Consider the following 17,500-nt stretch of genomic DNA (forward strand, 5'->3'; position numbering starts at 1 on the left):
CTGTTACTGATCCACAAGCACAACTCTAAGAAACCATATTTAACTGTAAAGATCTTACAGAAAGAAACACAATACAGTCGAGCCTTCTGTAAGCGGACACCCTCTGGACCAAGGGTAACTGTCTGCTTACGCGAGGTGTCCACTTATGGGAGGCTGAAAAAAAAAGGACAATGGAGGGCATATGATACACCACAACAAGCCTTTTAAAGCATGTAATTAAGACAACTTGTAATTGTGTTTCAAGGTGTAGACAGGCCAAACACGACTCTAATTGGTCAATATAGGAAATTCAAAGACCTCAGAGCTTTGCTCTAACAAGTAGATGTTTCAAAGACTTCCCTTTTCTATATGAAATTACAGGACGGTTTTTAAAGATTTCTCTTAGTAAGGGCTGATTTTGTCCTAGATGCCATTTTTTCATTAGAATATGTTTGAGACTGGGTGACGAAGTTCCTGAAGAGTGCGTCTAACTCGGGAAAGGTTCATATTACGGGAAAGCAGATAAACAGAGGAGCAGGATATGGTATGGAAGTGCCTTGCGAGTTGAAATTTCAAGGAGACAAATTTCATGCTACTGGCTTGAACAAAAGTTTAAAAAGGAAAACTTTGATATACCCTAATGAACAAATGCTAATTGTAATCAAAATAACTATGCTTTGTATAGGACATAGGATTAAACCATTAAAATCAAACCCAATTCATTAGAAATTTTCTTGATATTTCTTACTGTCCTCTTACGGGAGGATATTTTAGACCCTGTGAACCCTGAATACATGTAGCTGTCCGTGCCAGCTTACGAGAGATGTCCGCTTATGGAAGGTTAAATATGCAGTGTTTTAGAGGAGAAATCGCCGGGAACACGGTTTCGTGTCTGCATTCGGGAGGTTTCTGCTTACAGGAGGTGTCCGTTAGTGGAGGTTCGACTCTAATAATTGTTATATCACAAGAGTACAAATTGTCATAAATTGTGTAATCTACATGTATCCCATAAAGGCCCCTTTTCACACATGCAACAATGATTAATTTTGTCCCAACAACATGTATGATTTACCATAATTATTGCATTCAACATGTAACCTGATACAATATTTCCTTGCAACAAAAATTGCATGTGTACTCAGGTATTATGTTTGACCCTGATGGAAGTACCGGTACTAAAAGAAGAGAGAAATTCTTTTTTCCTTTTTATCGAGGAATTCCAGAGTCATAAAACAATACAGGTACATTGTACAATGTTTTATTCATTTCCTGGGAGGAGGGGGGAGGGGGTGTGTGGCCAGAGGGGGACGAAGACCTTACCTGGTGCTGAAACCCAAATTACATCGATAGCCCAGACTCTTTGATGAAGAGACCACCAGAGAAACTTTCTTTGCATGTAGAATGTTAGAATCTGCCCTTTGAATTTTAATATCAGCAAAATTACTGGTAATTATTTGCCATAATTTAAACTTACGGTGGTTGAGATGTCTGCGAGCCAAGCAACTGGGGTGGGTGTTCAGAGAACTCTTTGACAATGTCCATGACCGCTCGGCCCAGATTGGAGTGCATGTAAAACTAAAGAAAAAGCAAAGTGGATGCCTGGAAAATTTTTCATACATGTGTTTAATGACAACACAAACAAATAAGCAACAAGAAATTTATACAAAAATAAGAACTAACTTACGCTGTTAATTGCATGACAGCCAACAACAACCATCTAAACTCAAAGAAAACAATAATTAAAGTGTATTTTAGAAAAAGGTACAGCTGTAGTAGTCATTTTGAAATCACTCACAATTTTGATACTCCTCACAAAGAGCCATTTATTAGCAAGTCTAAACTCAAACAACCTGTACACTCCCTAACATCCCTACAGGATCTTCAAAATCTCATCAAAACTCAACACCTTACTAGACAAGACAGTTATATCTGACAGCGACATCTGAGAGAGTACATGCATGACAACCCATTAGTTTCAAGTCTAGCTTTTACCCTTCAGATTCCCTAGAGGACCCCCCCCCCCCCCTCCCCCTTCGCAGCTACACCATTGTGTTTGAGTGTGAGTCCGTTAAACCCGGTCAAAGCCTACATGTATGTTCCCATAAACCCATTGACTCCCTGAGGGTGACACAATAGATTTTACTCTGTCTAATGCCAGACGATTGGAGGCGTCATAGAGCGTCTGAGAGCAAGGAAACACTTCCTGACGCTTCTTGAAATATGCATTCATCTATTAAATTTGGGGCATTCTGAACATATTTGAAGTCTGAATGGCTATATTCCAGGTACGTTTAAGAGGCAGGGACCTGGGGTGCCCCTGAAATTTTGCAATGATGAACTTATTAATCTGCTCATCAGAGGAACGCTTGAGTTGTTTTGACTGTATTAAGTGTTGTAAGAAAGGTTACCTCCAAACTGTATTTACTTTTGCAGTTTAAGTGCGGATCCTGGCGAACTTTTATGTTTTTATATGACATGCATCCATCCCGTGGCTGAATACACGTGCCAGGTTTTTCATAATAGCCTGCCCGCCTACCTTTCTAATGAGCTTGAGCAACTCCAGAAACACGCTTTGAGGATTATTTACCCCTATTTAGATTACTCATAGGCACTTGTGAGATCTGGACTGACTACTCTGCACTCGAGACAACAAGCACTTACCAAAAGTCTCTTAGACGACATTGTTAGCAATAAGGCACATAAGCTTAACGAGCTACTACCAGCATGCAACAAGACTACAATTTCTTTAAGATCTAAGCAACATTTCATGGTGCCAGTGTGTAAAACTAGTAGATACCAGTCTAGTTTTATTGTACATACATAACGCAAGAAAATACACCCCAAAGTTATCCAAATGTCATGCTCAGACGGTACATCATTGTATTTTAATAACATTTTAAATGTTATTATGATAAGTCATGTATACATATATATAATTTTATTTTATTATTTTTATTCTTTTATTTATTTATTTATTTTTACATCATTGTACATAGTTCCGTAATCCAGCCTTTGGGCTGCCATGGAGTATTTTTAACAAAATATATATCTATCTCTCTAACCCTCTTCTCAGTACCGTATAATAATTAAATAAATTACATGTATTTAGTTTGTCTCTGAAGTCAAACAAGGATCATACCTGATCATTCACCCAAGGATGTAGCATTGGTGGGGCTGCTTTAACCACGGGCCTCTCATTTGGAAACTGTGGTGGTAGTGTTCTGTTAAAGTAGTCAAAGGGAATTTGTTTGAAAAGTGAACATTGTACATATGTATTGCACTGCATAAAGATGAAAGATTCACACTACTCAGGACTGTGAAATGTATGGTTCATACATGTTGAGAAAAACAGTTGCATTCCCTGTATTGAAAGTGACTCTGTATTCAACATCTCTTTGCACCTCTGTGATACTACAAGTTGAAGAAGAAAACAATAAATAAATTATTATTAGTCGCGAACAATTACACAAGATTATTAAAATGTCAAAGGTTGGGAAACTGCCATGGAAACAGGGAAACTTGTGGTGACATCACAATTTAAACTTCCTTTCTTTGTACATGTAGAACAAGAGGCTATGAGTAGCCTACACTTTGTTCAAAGGAATTTTCGATATAATATTTTAAAAAATACAACCACACTATTGATATATTAAAATTCAGCTTGATAGTGAGGCTTAGAGGATACAAACAAAAGAAATGAATAAACACGTTCCTAAAGTTTCCTTTGTTTGTGTCCTCTGGGCCTTGCTGCCAAGCTGAATTTTAATATATCGAAAGTGGTCTATTACACAAGATAATTAAAATGTCAAAGGTTCATGGGAAACTGCCATAAGAACAGGGAAAATTCCTTTCTTTGTACATGTAGAACAAGGGGCTATGGGTAGCCTACACTTCATTTTAGCTGATTTCCTTTAAAGATCACAGTTTTTCTGTGATTTTATTTATGTTACAATATCTTGGTCAATATCCAGTTCAATTCAGTAACCCGAAGTTCTAAGTCCACATTCCTTGACCCAACCATATGGTTAAGTGCAATCGTAGAGTGCTTGTTCACAAATTGTTAAGGACCTTGACTCCAATCAAAACCAGTAAACAGATGCCTTACAAGTTTCTACAATGGCATTCATAACATTTAATACTTTTACATGTACTTAACAAATTTACCACGAAATTTATAAAATTAGGTAATTAGCTGGTAAGATGTGTTACCTAGTCATCCGGTCATGCACACAATTCTTTAACACATATTTCCCTATTAATCTGTTGCATAGTCCAAGTTCAAATCTTACTTGGGCTGCCTTCTATAAGGCAAGGAAATCTTACGAATGAGCAGCCAAATCGTGATCCCAAAAAAAAAAAAAGAAAGCCCAAACTTCAAGTCAAAATACAGAGTCGGACCCTATACTTTGTTCTTTGAACAAAGTAATAATTTCACTGACATTTAAGAAAATTGCCAAAAAGCTGTAGCTGGTGGGGAAATTCTATCCAGCAATAACACATCCCACCAGGTACATAGACTAGGTTAATATCAGACTTCCAGCACCTACAGACACCAGTAATTGATGTCAATGATGTACAATAAATAGTCTTTTATTGTGCAGTACTTGACTCACAAAGCAATTTAACATTCAACATTCAAGCAATGAGGAAAACAAATCAATCAATTTTTTTTCCTTGTGCTCTCCCTCTGGCAAGCCAGCGGCGTTGCTAAAACGAGGGTAAGGGTAAGACCAAGGGTCACAGTAAGGGTAAGGATACGAATACAGAAAGTGTCCTAAAAATGCATAAAAGCTAACCTTAAACTTTTGCTTAGGCCTAATTAGGCCTAAGGTTAGCTTTTATGCATGTTTAGGATACTTTTTGTATTCGTATCCTTACCCTTACCCTGACCCTTGGTCTTACCCTTACCCTCGTTTTAGAAACACCAGGCAAGCCAGGGCTGATCAAGTGCATTGATGAGTCAAAGACATTTGCTTAGGCAGTACACACAAAGGCCACAGGCCTAAAAAGCGATCAAAATTGTTCAACAACATTGATCGGGTTATTTGTTAGCGTTATTAATAGGTTGGAGTAAATTCAGTTGATTATCTTTACTTGAGGAGCAGAGTTAAAGTAATAGTTTGTGTTCCAAAAGAGAACAGGAAGGAGAGTATTTTGGATGCTTAAAGGGGCACTGTCATTGCTAAATTTGCAGTTTGTAGGTCAAAATTAGGAAAAAAAATCTAAATTAGTACCTTAGCTCACACATACAACATTCCTGAGAACCCACTGGCAAGATATGAAATATACTTATTGCACAAAGAGCTATTTGTATTTGATTTTCGCCGACTTTCTGCGGAAGCCATCTCAAAAATTTGAAAAAAAACTGGCAAGTTTTTTCAAGTTTCGATCCATTCCCATACTCTTCATCCATGGATGGAAATAACAAAGAATTGCTTCAGTGCACTTCAGTTGTTTTTGGCAACAAAACTACACCATTTTTTTTTGGTCCTGATTGATGCAAAGACGTATTTTAGTGTGTGGAGGTTTCACTGAAATAGCGTGACACTGCCCCTTTAAACAGCAAGGCCCGGTTGTTCAAAAGGCGATTAACACTAATCCCAGCATCAAAATTAGCCTGCTCGCAGGCAGTTGGATGGTCGAAGAAACTGGAATTCGTAATGAGGCCGCCATCTTGGATTCGCACGGCTGGGTCTGGACCGGGTTGAGGGTCGGGACGACCCTCAACCCAACCCAGACCCAGACCCAACCGCCTGCGAGCAGGCTACATCAAAATTAACCAAGGAGTTTATTTCTCTCCTCCCAAATGCTGTTCAATGCGGATATTCTCGGCAAAACTATACATAGGACAAGTCAAGCTTGAAAAACAAAAATAAGCAAACAAAACTTTCACCAAAAAGTTGAAAACACGAAACAAAAGTTTACGCTTATCCTGTATTAAGTTAATCAGCTTTCGAAAAACCGGGCCCACGTTTAAAACACAGGCCACAGCGATTTTAATGAGGCCTAAGTTTAGAATTAGTAAAGGTTTTGTAACAAGTGACCTGTACTTTAAACCTGTTGCTTTCTGCAGGTACTGGAATGCATTGTATTTTTGGTCACTTGGGATTAGCCTTTATTTGGAGTTCTTTTTTTTTTCCTGTCTTTTGTTTCTTTTGGTTTTATCTCTCCTCCGGTACCGGCAGGTTAGTTTTGCAGGTTGCAGGTTGCAGGTTTGCAGTTGAAATTTACTGTGACTGTTACATGAATAGCTAACCTTAGGCCTAATTAGGCCGAAAAGAAACGTTTTTAGGCCTAAGGAGGCCTAAAGAAACGTTTTTAGGCCTAATTAGGCCTAAGGTTAGCTATTCATGTAACAGTAACCACAGTAAATTTCAACCTGCAACCTGCAACCTGCAACCTGCAAAACTAACCTGCCGCTCCGGTACCTGCAGTCAAGCAACCTCGAAAATGAGTCATCTGAACATATTCACATTTAGCAGTGAAAATTCCCTTGACGAACGTTTAAAAACTACCCAGATTAGTGCAAAACCATGCGCTAGGCATAAACGATCAACTTCAGATCTACGAGCAATCCAGTCAAAGGACTGCATTCAAGAGACCTTGCGATCTCAACGCTTCATTCCAACCAAGCTTACTTGTGAAACGTGCGTAGTGAATCAATTTGTTTAATCTTCTGCTGTTGTAAGGCTGTTGTGGGTGGTAGCTGTGATTTCGATGCCTTTGATGATCCAAATATCCAACTCATCCTTCCCAAAATGCGACAGAAAACGAACACAACGCTGGCAAATCTATCTTAGTTCGTCCGCCATATTGGACTAAATATAATTCATGATATAATGGTAAATTCCGCTGTCACCTGCATTCGTGGGCTCAAGCTAATGAAGAGTGTCCGGTCGATGAAAAAGGTTTTTCTATCGTCTTTTCAATCAATTATCGGGAGTAATCAGGCACTTGCCTTTGCTCTATTAAATGATTTCTTAAAAACACATCTTGTGCTTTTTCTTTTTTTATTATCTGGAAGAAATCCGAGATGAATCAAGCGCTTCTTTCCCCGCGCTTTCAGCAAGTTGTACGGTAGTGGCTTCACTTTCTAATTGCTTTCAGTCGCGCTTTTGCGTGTTTTGATTCGTCAAAGTGATAGCTTGGGGTTTGGCCGTGTTACATTAATGAAATATCCCCACTTATAAAATATATACTCAACGAATATCGCGTTTCTGATTGGTCAATGACTAATACATAAATGGAGTGCAAAAGAGGATATAGAGTGCATTACGGAAGTTGGAGTGGAAACAAAGCGATGGAGTGATTCTTTGGTGTATATAATAAGTAGAAAAATCGTACGAACTTGCTCTTGCATTTCGTAATTTATGGTCACTCGTGATGTTTTAAAAGTTTTCAAATTGTCCTCGGCATAAATTTGAGAAGTTTGAAAACATTACTCATCCTCGTAAATCTCGAAATGCTCTCGTGTTCCTATGCTAAGTATCTCAGTCGCGTTTTGGATATAAAATATTTGATATAAGTAACAGAACGAATGCTGATCGTCAAGATTAAAACTGCGTCGATCATACTGCTTACGACAAAGTAGACGTCGTATCTTCAAGACCACAAAAACAGAATATTTTGGGCAAAAAAAATTAACTTGATAGATGTAACGGCGCAACATTTCTACTTTTCCTTTTTGCCGTTTTTCTTTTTTTTACTTAACTAGAAATTTTATGCGTTCCGACGTTTGTCACTCCCCCCTCCCTCTTCCCTCATTACTAATTTTTATCTTTCTCACAAACGCAGTTTTGCACAATAGCCAAGGTAAATATAAATAAAGATTTGAGCGTAAATTAAGAATAAAGTTTTTCAACTGCGTTGAACGAGAAGCAGACAAAAGACGGATCCATTGAGAAATCCTTTAAATGTTCCAAGAGAAATATTTACTGTAGTTCTAAAGAAAGCTTCTTTAACAAAACCGTTCAGTCTGTTCCAGAACGATCTTAATAAGACTCTTTATTTTAGTTTAAACATTTACATTAATAAATAATTCGAAATATGTTTAGTATAAGCAAGTCTTTATCAAGCTTTTATTTTGTAATAATGACTTATTTGGCTTCAACACTTTTTGCGGCTTCTTTATATCACATTTATAACTAATCAATGGAGGCTCTTTGCTTTCAAATTCTTTTGTCATCGCATTCAATACAACAGAGTAATTGTAATAGTTTTGGAAAACTTAAACCTGTGTTTGGTGTCTTTGTTTCTTTGATAGATAATTGGAATCGCTATAGGAGGTTTGACTATTGCATGGTGTTTTTTTCACCTAGGGAACCTTATCAGACAAAATTCAATACAACTGTACTTCTCAATCATCATCACACAACAGAGGCACAGACGGCCATGTTCACATACACTGCGGTGCATTTCCTCGGGCTGTAACAACCAGCTTTTCATCTTGGATTCATCGTTTCTGTATTTTTCAATTGCGATGATTAATTTAAATCAGCACTTTATACCCCATCAGTCGGAAGAAAGTCTTACCTTTTTTCCCCCCTGCGATTAGAGACAAACTAAACGAAGAACCATCTCTCAATGATAAGGACCGTGGAAAGCTCACATACGCTTTTACACTTTACATCACCTTATAAATGCTGATAATTCAGGTGGCTGGCTATTGAAAGACAATCAAAGCTATTTTCCCTCGTTTTCACTAAGCCCTTCTCGTATTTTTCGAAAATTAAATACAAGTAAAACAGGCTACCGAACCTAATGGTGTAATTTAAGCAAAGTCTGATCAAACCGATATCAGGTGTTTTCTGCGATGGGAGTATGACAATCAGAGAATATGTACAAAACGAAGTTTAAAAGAAAGAAAGAAAACGAGAAACCGAGATAAGTGGCGCCTCATGACTGATATTTGTCTTTCGCACTTCCTAACCCTGTAGAAGATACAAAACATGTCTTCGATAATCTTAAGAGGTTTCATAAATAAAGCGCGTTTTTAACCAAAACCTGGTGATCCGCAAACATCATTGATCGATTGAAAGATATCTTTTTCACGTGAAATTAAAGATTATGTTCTCTAAGATTCAAGTACCGAAATGGACACATTGACAAATAATGACTTAGTTATTACGAGATATGAATAACGCATTCCCAGGCAAAAAGGGCCTTATTTCTTAATGTCATGTGTTCTTATTGACTTTCCCCTCGAGACTCTAGTGCAGTGAAATTTAGCGCTCTGGACAAAACCAAACTTTATGGTAAGTCGGCAAACATATCGCGCCGAGCACATTTTACTTTTACAAACAACCACTGTGTTAAAAGAAAAAAGAATACAATCGACATAATTGAAAGCTTTGATTTTTGACACTTGGCATAGCCTCTTTAAGCCTTATAAATGTCGCAGTGAGTTTACAAAAGCCCGTCAGCTTAGCCATCTGCTTTATTTTGTTAATGGATCTGTATCGTTACTCCTTAAGGCCTTTCTGCTTAAACTTTTAGCCCATGGAGACAGAAACCACAATCTCTTGCTATTTTCAAAAGAATTGGGCCTAGAAATTGCTAGAATAGTCGCGATTACGTTTTTTGGCCCCACTTTCCTCCGTGTTTGTTTAGATACACCTTAAGCGGTGCCCTCTTTGAACCAACTGTGATCATGCCGCGCTTTTTAAGCATCTACAAATATGTAATGGCCATTGGAGCCATTTCGTCACTGCCTTGCTTATTCCGAAAGCCGTTCCTTTCAATTTTCGCTTTGCCCTATTTACCGACCCAGCTATTGTGGTTCTATTCATTCATTGTGTTCGATGGATGTAATCCTTTGTTATGGAGATATTAGTATTAGTGCAATTGTAATTCATTCACCTTTGTTATTCATTTTATCTCTTCTTGATCGTCCATTTATTTATTTATGTCATCTATTTCATTCAACACCTCATGTATTTTTTATTATGTTGTTATTCCCGTCTCTTGTCTTTCTGTTTCTTTTATATAATTATCAACTTGCAAAAGCAAGATTTACAATGATTCACCATAGTGCTCCTGTAAAGCTTTCTCCTCAGCTGCGTTTTCCACTCAAACGACGGGATATCGAACTAAATCGAAAAAAAGCGAGAGTTTTTTTTGTCATACTTGCTAAGAAGCTACGAGATTACAGATGCTTCCGTTCAGAGATGCATTTGAAGGAAATCATTTTCCTTGCGGGATGCCATCTGTTTGGAGTTTGTGCAATTATTATACAAAAGCATGGCTCTCCTCCAAGCCTAACACAATCCCCAAGTGAAAACGCGCGGCATCCCGCCAGGGTTTTCCGCCCAAAAATTGTGTGTGCCCAGCTAATCTAGCCTCAACTCGCACAGATACTCGAGGAGTAAAGATTGTTTTGCAGCGAGGAGTACCAAAACTATTTGCTGTTTGAGACCACACAGACAGCGTTGACACTTTACGCAAAAGATGCGAGCGAAGTCTTCCTGTCTTTGTGTTCAAGGCAGAAAAGACTTGTGAACGATGTGGGATAACTTCCTTTTACATGTACTAACGGATTCACTGAAGATCGGTGTCAAATACAACTGGGTCAACAAAGTTGACAGCAAATTACATTGAATGCTAATTTTAATGTGACAGATCGGTGAAAACTTTGGGTTAGTTTTGTCTAATTCAAATTACAAGTGATCGTCAGACTTACACATAATAGACGATTGAAAGACTTGGATTCGCTGTCTTCAGCAAAATTGAGTTAAAAATATACTTGACGCCTCTTAAGCCACTAACCCTGGTTTCAATAACGTCGACTAAAGATTATTTCAATATTTAAATATTCACACACTTTCATAACATACAAACTCTACCGCTTTGCAATCGGGCAACCATCCGTGAGGTTAAAAATTTGATCGTTTGTCCTTAATTAAATGTCTGTCAGAGAGGCATGCATGGAGAAACTGAGAGAAAAGTTTGTATGAATTTTCTTGAGATAATAAAATTCTAGTCCGCTCGATAAGGATAATTTACACCAGTTATTTGCTATATTATTCATAAATAGTAGATCATGACAAATAAATTCACGAATCGAATCAGTCACTTGGGCTAAAGAAGTAGATAGGCGACTGGTCTACGAGCGTCTTGGCCTTGCCAAGAAGAGCAGTTACAAGGCACTGTGTACTGTCCATTCGCTCCTTGCACGGCGTGAAGGTGAGAATGAGGGCTGAGTTGTCCTCCAGGGATAACAGGCATTCCAGAGGCGTTCAGTAAAGCTGAGCTTGTCGTTGGAGCGCTTGGGTAAAGTGTATGAGGGTAAATTGGTCCTCCTGTTAGCATCTCAGGGCGAACTGCGCTTGGCAACTCAAGTCCGCGGTCATATCTTGATTGAGTAATGGAGTGGTCGGCACTCGAGTCGAACGTATAAGCTGATGATACGGGCAAAAATGATCGCCCTTTAGATATGTTGTGGGAATACGGATCCGTCGCAAAAGATGTAGTGGGCATTCCCGAAGGAGCGCATTTAAGCAGTTCATCAGTGGTTGGCAAACAAGGCAGTGTGAACGGATAACGGTCCACTTTCTTCAGAAGAGATTTAGGCTTTCGTCTTGGTCTGTATTTGTAGTCAGGATGTTCCTTCATATGTTGCGCTCTAAGATGTTTTGCTTCCTCAACAAATGGCTTTTTTTCCACTTCTGTTAACTTCTTCCACTCGGCTCCAAGACGTTTACTTATCTCCGAGTTATGCATTTTCGGATTGTCCTGAGCAATTTTTCGCCTCTCTTCTCTTGACCAAACCATAAACGCGTTCATGGGTCGCTTCACATGTTCCGTTGGTTTCGACATTTTCAACTGATAGTATCGTTTGCTGACAGATATTTAAGCTCCTAGGAATGTCTAGGTTGTCGAGTGTAAAAAAAGCTCCGTTCTTCGAGGTGCCTTGTTGAAACTGAAGAAAATCTTGATTGCTACGCGCGGTAAAGATCAAAGATCGCGCGTTGGAGCATGCGTGCCTTATAATTGAATTTCATTCCACTTGCACAAAGTAGTCAGACGATGTCGTTTTACGAAAAGGCTATCCAATTAAAACAGAGGAAGTTATATTTGAAAATTTCCCCTAGTGGTCCCATAGAAATGTTTAAAAATATTACCTTGATTGCTGCTTCAAAGAGATATTTGGATTTTGTAAATAATTTTCTATTTTGGTTTAGCGAAAGTACAATGCTCCAACTTTTGTTTTCTAGCCCTCAATTGCTGTCCTATTGTTTTAGAACAATAAGGTCAAAATTTAGATATCTTTATGCTTTTTGCGGCCCTTGTGAAGAAACTGCCAAAAACAAAAGATAGTATGTTTTTCTTTTCAAAGTTCAATTCCGCACTTCCATAGCTCCCGGCGAGAAGTTTAGGCAAACAGCGCGTTAATATTCAACTTGCTCTGGGAAATTATTAATTTATATTGAAAGTAAAGCAAAAGTAAATATCCGATTCGTTCTGTGGGTCTGTCATTTTCTTTCGACGAATTGCCTTACAAATGATCAATTATTGAGCCTTTTATCCACTTGTTTAGCATAAGAATACCTTTCGCTTATGAAAGCCTTTGTCTCTACGTGAAATGACTAACGACAATGACGCGATCTTGACATGCAAACACACAACAAGAAATTCTTTTCTCGCAGTATTTAACCCTTGACATTAAACTTTGGGCGATATCTTTCTCAGCCGCCAATTATTCAAAGAACATAAAACTAGATGAATTCTTTATTCTGTACACTCATATTTAATAATAAGTGGTAAGTTCTTTCTTTTTTTTTACAATTTATTCAATTATGGTTTTTGGTCGGGAAATGTTTGACTTTATTTTGTTATTAGATATCGACGGTTGAAAGTTCGTTTGCATTTTCAATTCCTTGCTTATGGCTTAGCTGATTAACTGCTGGGGGCATTGAATAAGGCTCAAGAATAAGTTCCCTTTATGAAAGATGTTCAGCTTCCTTTCGCTTTAATAATCTTTTGTTTGCGGACAATACCCATCTCGTTATCATAGTAATACTTGAATGAAAATCCTTGAAAGATCGTTGTTATTGAGGTTCCGTTCCAGTATTACCATGAAAAAAAAGCTTGGACGACTCTGTTTAATGGGATATTTGTGACAAACAGAATCGAAATTAAACTCTTTACCCTTGGCGAGCGAGATTTTCTAAAATAAAAATAGTTTATTCTTCTGCAATATACGTGGGAGAGCCAGTTAGGTAGGTAATAATTGAAGCAAACAGCTCGACAAAGCCACTCAGTTGTAAAGAATCACAAATTTGGCATGTTTGGAGAGTTGTTTTGGCTGTTATTATTTTAATGACTTTTCAATCACACCGTACTATCAATCTTGAGGGGCTTAGAATTATTTTCAATTTTAAGCAATATCTTATCAAAAATGAGATCTACAAACTAGCCGGAAAATAAAAGCCTGATCGTCAGGACAAAACCCGCTGTCGAAATCCCTTGCTACTTATTTTGTTATAAAATTAAAGAGTTGGCTGCGGTACTGTAGTGGGTCCATCTTATGCAAAAGAATTGTCGGCGATTCAGAGACATTTTGAATCTACCGAAGTGGATTGTATTTCGTTATTTGCCAATGTTTATTTGCTATTGAAATGAATTGGTTTGTTATCGTCATCTACATTTGCTCCGTTTAAAAGTGTAAACTATTGATATCAGACTAACTAATTTAGCCTTTACAATTCCCTCTATGTGTTTTCATTTAGGAAAGTAAAATTTTCTTAAGCGGATGTGAAAACCATCGCTCAGTGATCATTGACTCCAACTTTAATCCGTGATGGTTCGACCAATTCTTGAAAAAGTTGTTGAAAATACAGAGGTGTTTCTGAAAGCAATAAAAACCATGGCAACAATAGATTTACTGAGGAGACCTTCATAAAACAGACTTTCATTGCTCTTAAAAAGAAAATTTGATCTTTAGATTAAAAACACTTTCTCGAACTTTCTTTGTGGCAAGAGTTTTGCCGTAATGCTTGCATTCTCAGATGTAAAAGCGCCAATTATTAAGGCACCTTTCGTTCTTTGTTTCAATGTTAGATTAAGGGGCAGCAGTAACTTTGATATAAATGCCAAATTTTAAATTTCCACAAGTTTGCTAAAGGATGTTGATTTTTGTTTTGTTTTTGTTGTTGAAGAGCGAGCCCTCGTTTCCTGGGAAAAGGACACCGAGGCGTGTGATTTTCCACACTCCACAAACTACGACTTATCATACGGCTGATAACCGAATTGATATCAAACACAAAAGGCTCTGAATTCAAAAGCCTTCTTTATATAATGAAATAATCTTTGATGACTGAGAACTTCACATCTGCGTCCAATACATCTTATACATCATACTTTTTTATTATCTTGTTTAATTTTTGACTTATGATTGTAAATACACTTGGTTGATTTCTGTCTGGAAAAAACTTCCCGGAAAACAGCGGCTCGATTTGTTGGGCTCAGTAGGCTTGGCAAGTAATGTGTAAAAATTGTGAGACCAACCATTTTAAAGGCGCCTTTGAAATGCAACGAATACTGAAATTCGTGATCGATATCAGCGCTATGCACCGAAGAAATCAACGGATTCCTAATTCCTCATGGAACCCATTCTACCGATGATAAGGAAAGGGTTTCAAACTTAGACCAAGATTAACAACCATCATTTGAACTAAAATACTTCCTAGAAAAGAGCTGCTTCAAGTTCGTAAATGCTTTTTTTTTAAATCTGTGCTGTCTTTGCTCTCCTTTTTTTCGCTTTTTTATCGCAATATACCGGCGTAAATTATCTCTGCTCTTTTTAGGCACTTTCCTTACACCAGTGAACAGCCTTTTTAGATAAGAATGGGCCAAATGTGAAAATACTCTTGAAGGCGTTTCTGATTAGCATTGGCTTAAATCTTTTTAAACAACTTGCCTATGGCTTTATTCATTAGTAAGTGATATATCAAGTAGGTAATAATTTGTGAGTAAACTCGGTGGAGAACTGAGATTATACATAGCGAAGCGCCAAATTTAACACATTATTGACAAGTCTTTATCTGTGGGGGTTTTGATCGAGAAGAGGTTGTCATTGAAGGTGATAAGTTACGTTCCTTTATTGGAAAAGGTAAAACAAAAAATGGATGGACAGATGTACAAATATATATTTTTTCTACCAATGACAAAGCTTTTGTTATTTTACTACTACCTGATTTCAACATACAAGTGAAACCGAAGAGGCAGGGTAATTAATTACAGTTTTCACTGCTAGGTCCAGGTTCAGGTTAACAACAGAGGAAACGCCGGCCTATTGGCAATGTTGTTCTTGCAAAGTGCTTTTTGGAAAACGTTTTTTATTGCAGTGGAATAATACTTGAAATTTCTTTCGCGATGGAATGATATTTTAAAATGGCGGACATATTGTTCACTGTTAATGCATGACATCACTCCAACGCGCCTCTTTTAGCTCAGTGGTGGAGCATCCAAAGTATAGTAATCGTAAGGTCGAAGGTTCGACTCCTGCAAAGGTGACTGACTCGGATTCTTTCCGAGTAGTCTCCGAATCACCATCGAAAAAATATCTCTTCAGATTGGTCATTGTTCAAATGTTTTCTTCCTGCTATGGTACACGGAAAACGCAAAATTTCCTGCCATAACACTAGATATGTATAGGTCCATATTGCTACATCCACTTTCTGCCAAGTGAACATAAGAAAAAATTAACCCCATTTAAGAGTCAACTCATACCTTGTTATTTCATTTCTTTCGGTTTTTTTAAAGGGCAAAGCTCTTCAAACGGCAGGCGCGCCTTTGTTAATCCCATGCAAGCTCTACTCTCGACACAGACTCTACTCTTAGACGGTTAATTGTCCCAAAGTGATTTTAGGCGCCAGAGACTCCAACAAAAATCATGTCCAAAGTGAAAAACGTCTCTTTGTTCAAGACGTATGTAATCTACGCCGCGGACATGACAAATTAAAGAGAAAAGCTTTACTGGAAAAAAGGAAAAAAAAAAGTACCTTCGCTTATACCTTCAGTTTCTGTAGGGGAAAAAACTGTTCAATTTCATCTTTGCAGGCAACCATGCATGCTTCTCGACTCGACATTCCATTTATTTTCTTACTATTTTTTTTTTACACTCGGTGCTCAGTGAAGTCACTGAAGTCTTAACAACGTTTTTCGTTTCACGGATCGACCGACGTTTTTAATGGGATAACTCAGAACATACTATGGTATTACATATAGTATAATCTGCCTTTTCCCCCGGCAGGTTGGAAGATATCAAAACGTACGAACTGGCTGCGAACCATAAATTATTTTAAGAGAAAAATTCAAAACAAGGTGGAGAAGTAAGCATCGCCATCGTTAATATACATTCATCTCGAGAAGCTTTAATCTAATAAAACCCTCTTTCAAATCACAAACAATAATTTTTCAGTTAAGTACCAAACATATACCAGATGTACGTTTGTAAGTTTGTGATTTCACGAAATGCATATTTTTATTATTTATACAAAAGCTTATGATTCAAGACAATTGTTGCTTTCGCGGGAATATCTGCATGAAACATTGACTTTGTGGCAGAAAAAGTCATTTTGTCGTCATCATCTTATCTTTCTTTACCCTCAGATTATAGAGTAGCTTGGTGTAGCTAATAGGGACCTTTAGATTCTACGACGAGGACGAGAACGAGTACGAGTTTTGACTGCCCGTTTTTAGCGAAAATGCTAAGGAAATTTATAACCCGTACGCTTAATCTTACTCTTTGTTAGCAGTATAGGTTGCTCAGCTATTCTTATTGCTGGTAACTGAGTCTTTTTGCTCATCGAAAAAAGCCAAAACTGCTACCGTGTTGTTGACTTGTTTTGATTCGACGACATTTTTGCAAAACCTTGTATTAAAATGACGACGGCATCAAGTTTTTCCCGCCAAAATGACGATGGTTTGCGCGCGCTTACTGTTGTCTTATGAGAAAATCTCGTACTCGTAGTCGTTCTCGTACTAGAATCTAAAGCTCTCTAATAATGTCTCCGAGGCCCTCCGAAGCTGGCTATTCCATGCCCTGCTCTTTGCGAGGAGTGTGTGGGTTCTTTTGCATCCCACAGAGTTATGAACATTGAAAACAACATATCCTGGGTTTACTCCCTGTCATAAAGGCACTACTTTGTATTCAAATCCAAAATTTTACCTTTCACAATCCGGACTTTTTATGTAGTATTCCACGATTAAGTAATTTAACCGAGGTGACATGAAAATGGCACAGAGACAATTCTGTACATTTCAGAAAAACATCTCCAAGGAAGAAAAATATCAGTTTATACTTGTGTCTTGGGGTTCCAGCCGTCGGCTAGACTGCTTCACAAGGGTGGTGACCGGGCTAAAATTGAGACTAATCATGGAGTCATTTACCATTTCGAGCGACACAACAATCTTAGTGTCAGAGAGCAAAAATCTTTGGTTGGAGTCACACAATAAAATGCCCAAAAAAACGCGTTAAAACCGAAAGCTGTATTCAAAACCCCGCTTGTAATTTCAAATG

At 37.9% G+C, this 17,500-nt stretch overlaps 2 protein-coding genes across 2 annotated transcripts in view; both read right to left on the minus strand.

The window, feature by feature from the left end:
- LOC137982527 (vacuolar protein sorting-associated protein 37A-like) overlaps positions 1-6,849 on the minus strand; it is a 25,565-nt gene extending 18,716 nt beyond the window's left edge. The window contains exons 1-5 of the mRNA XM_068829637.1: positions 6,618-6,849; positions 3,316-3,390; positions 3,119-3,200; positions 1,664-1,696; positions 1,454-1,554 (exon numbers count right to left, since the gene is read on the minus strand). Coding sequence (XP_068685738.1) covers positions 1,454-1,554; positions 1,664-1,696; positions 3,119-3,200; positions 3,316-3,390; positions 6,618-6,727 — 401 coding nt within the window. The 5' untranslated portion in view covers positions 6,728-6,849. The remainder of the gene's footprint in view (positions 1-1,453; positions 1,555-1,663; positions 1,697-3,118; positions 3,201-3,315; positions 3,391-6,617) is intronic.
- Positions 6,850-9,898: 3,049 nt separating this feature from the next.
- Positions 9,899-11,810, minus strand: LOC137982553 (transcription factor Sox-14-like). Its single transcript, XM_068829670.1, has one exon. It carries the CDS (start codon positions 11,791-11,793, stop codon positions 11,056-11,058), a length of 738 nt encoding a protein of 245 aa, XP_068685771.1. The 5' UTR covers positions 11,794-11,810; the 3' UTR covers positions 9,899-11,055.
- Positions 11,811-17,500: the final 5,690 nt, after the last annotated feature.

Source organism: Montipora foliosa, chromosome 13, assembly GCF_036669935.1.
Source record: "Montipora foliosa isolate CH-2021 chromosome 13, ASM3666993v2, whole genome shotgun sequence".
Lineage (NCBI taxonomy): Eukaryota > Metazoa > Cnidaria > Anthozoa > Scleractinia > Acroporidae > Montipora > Montipora foliosa.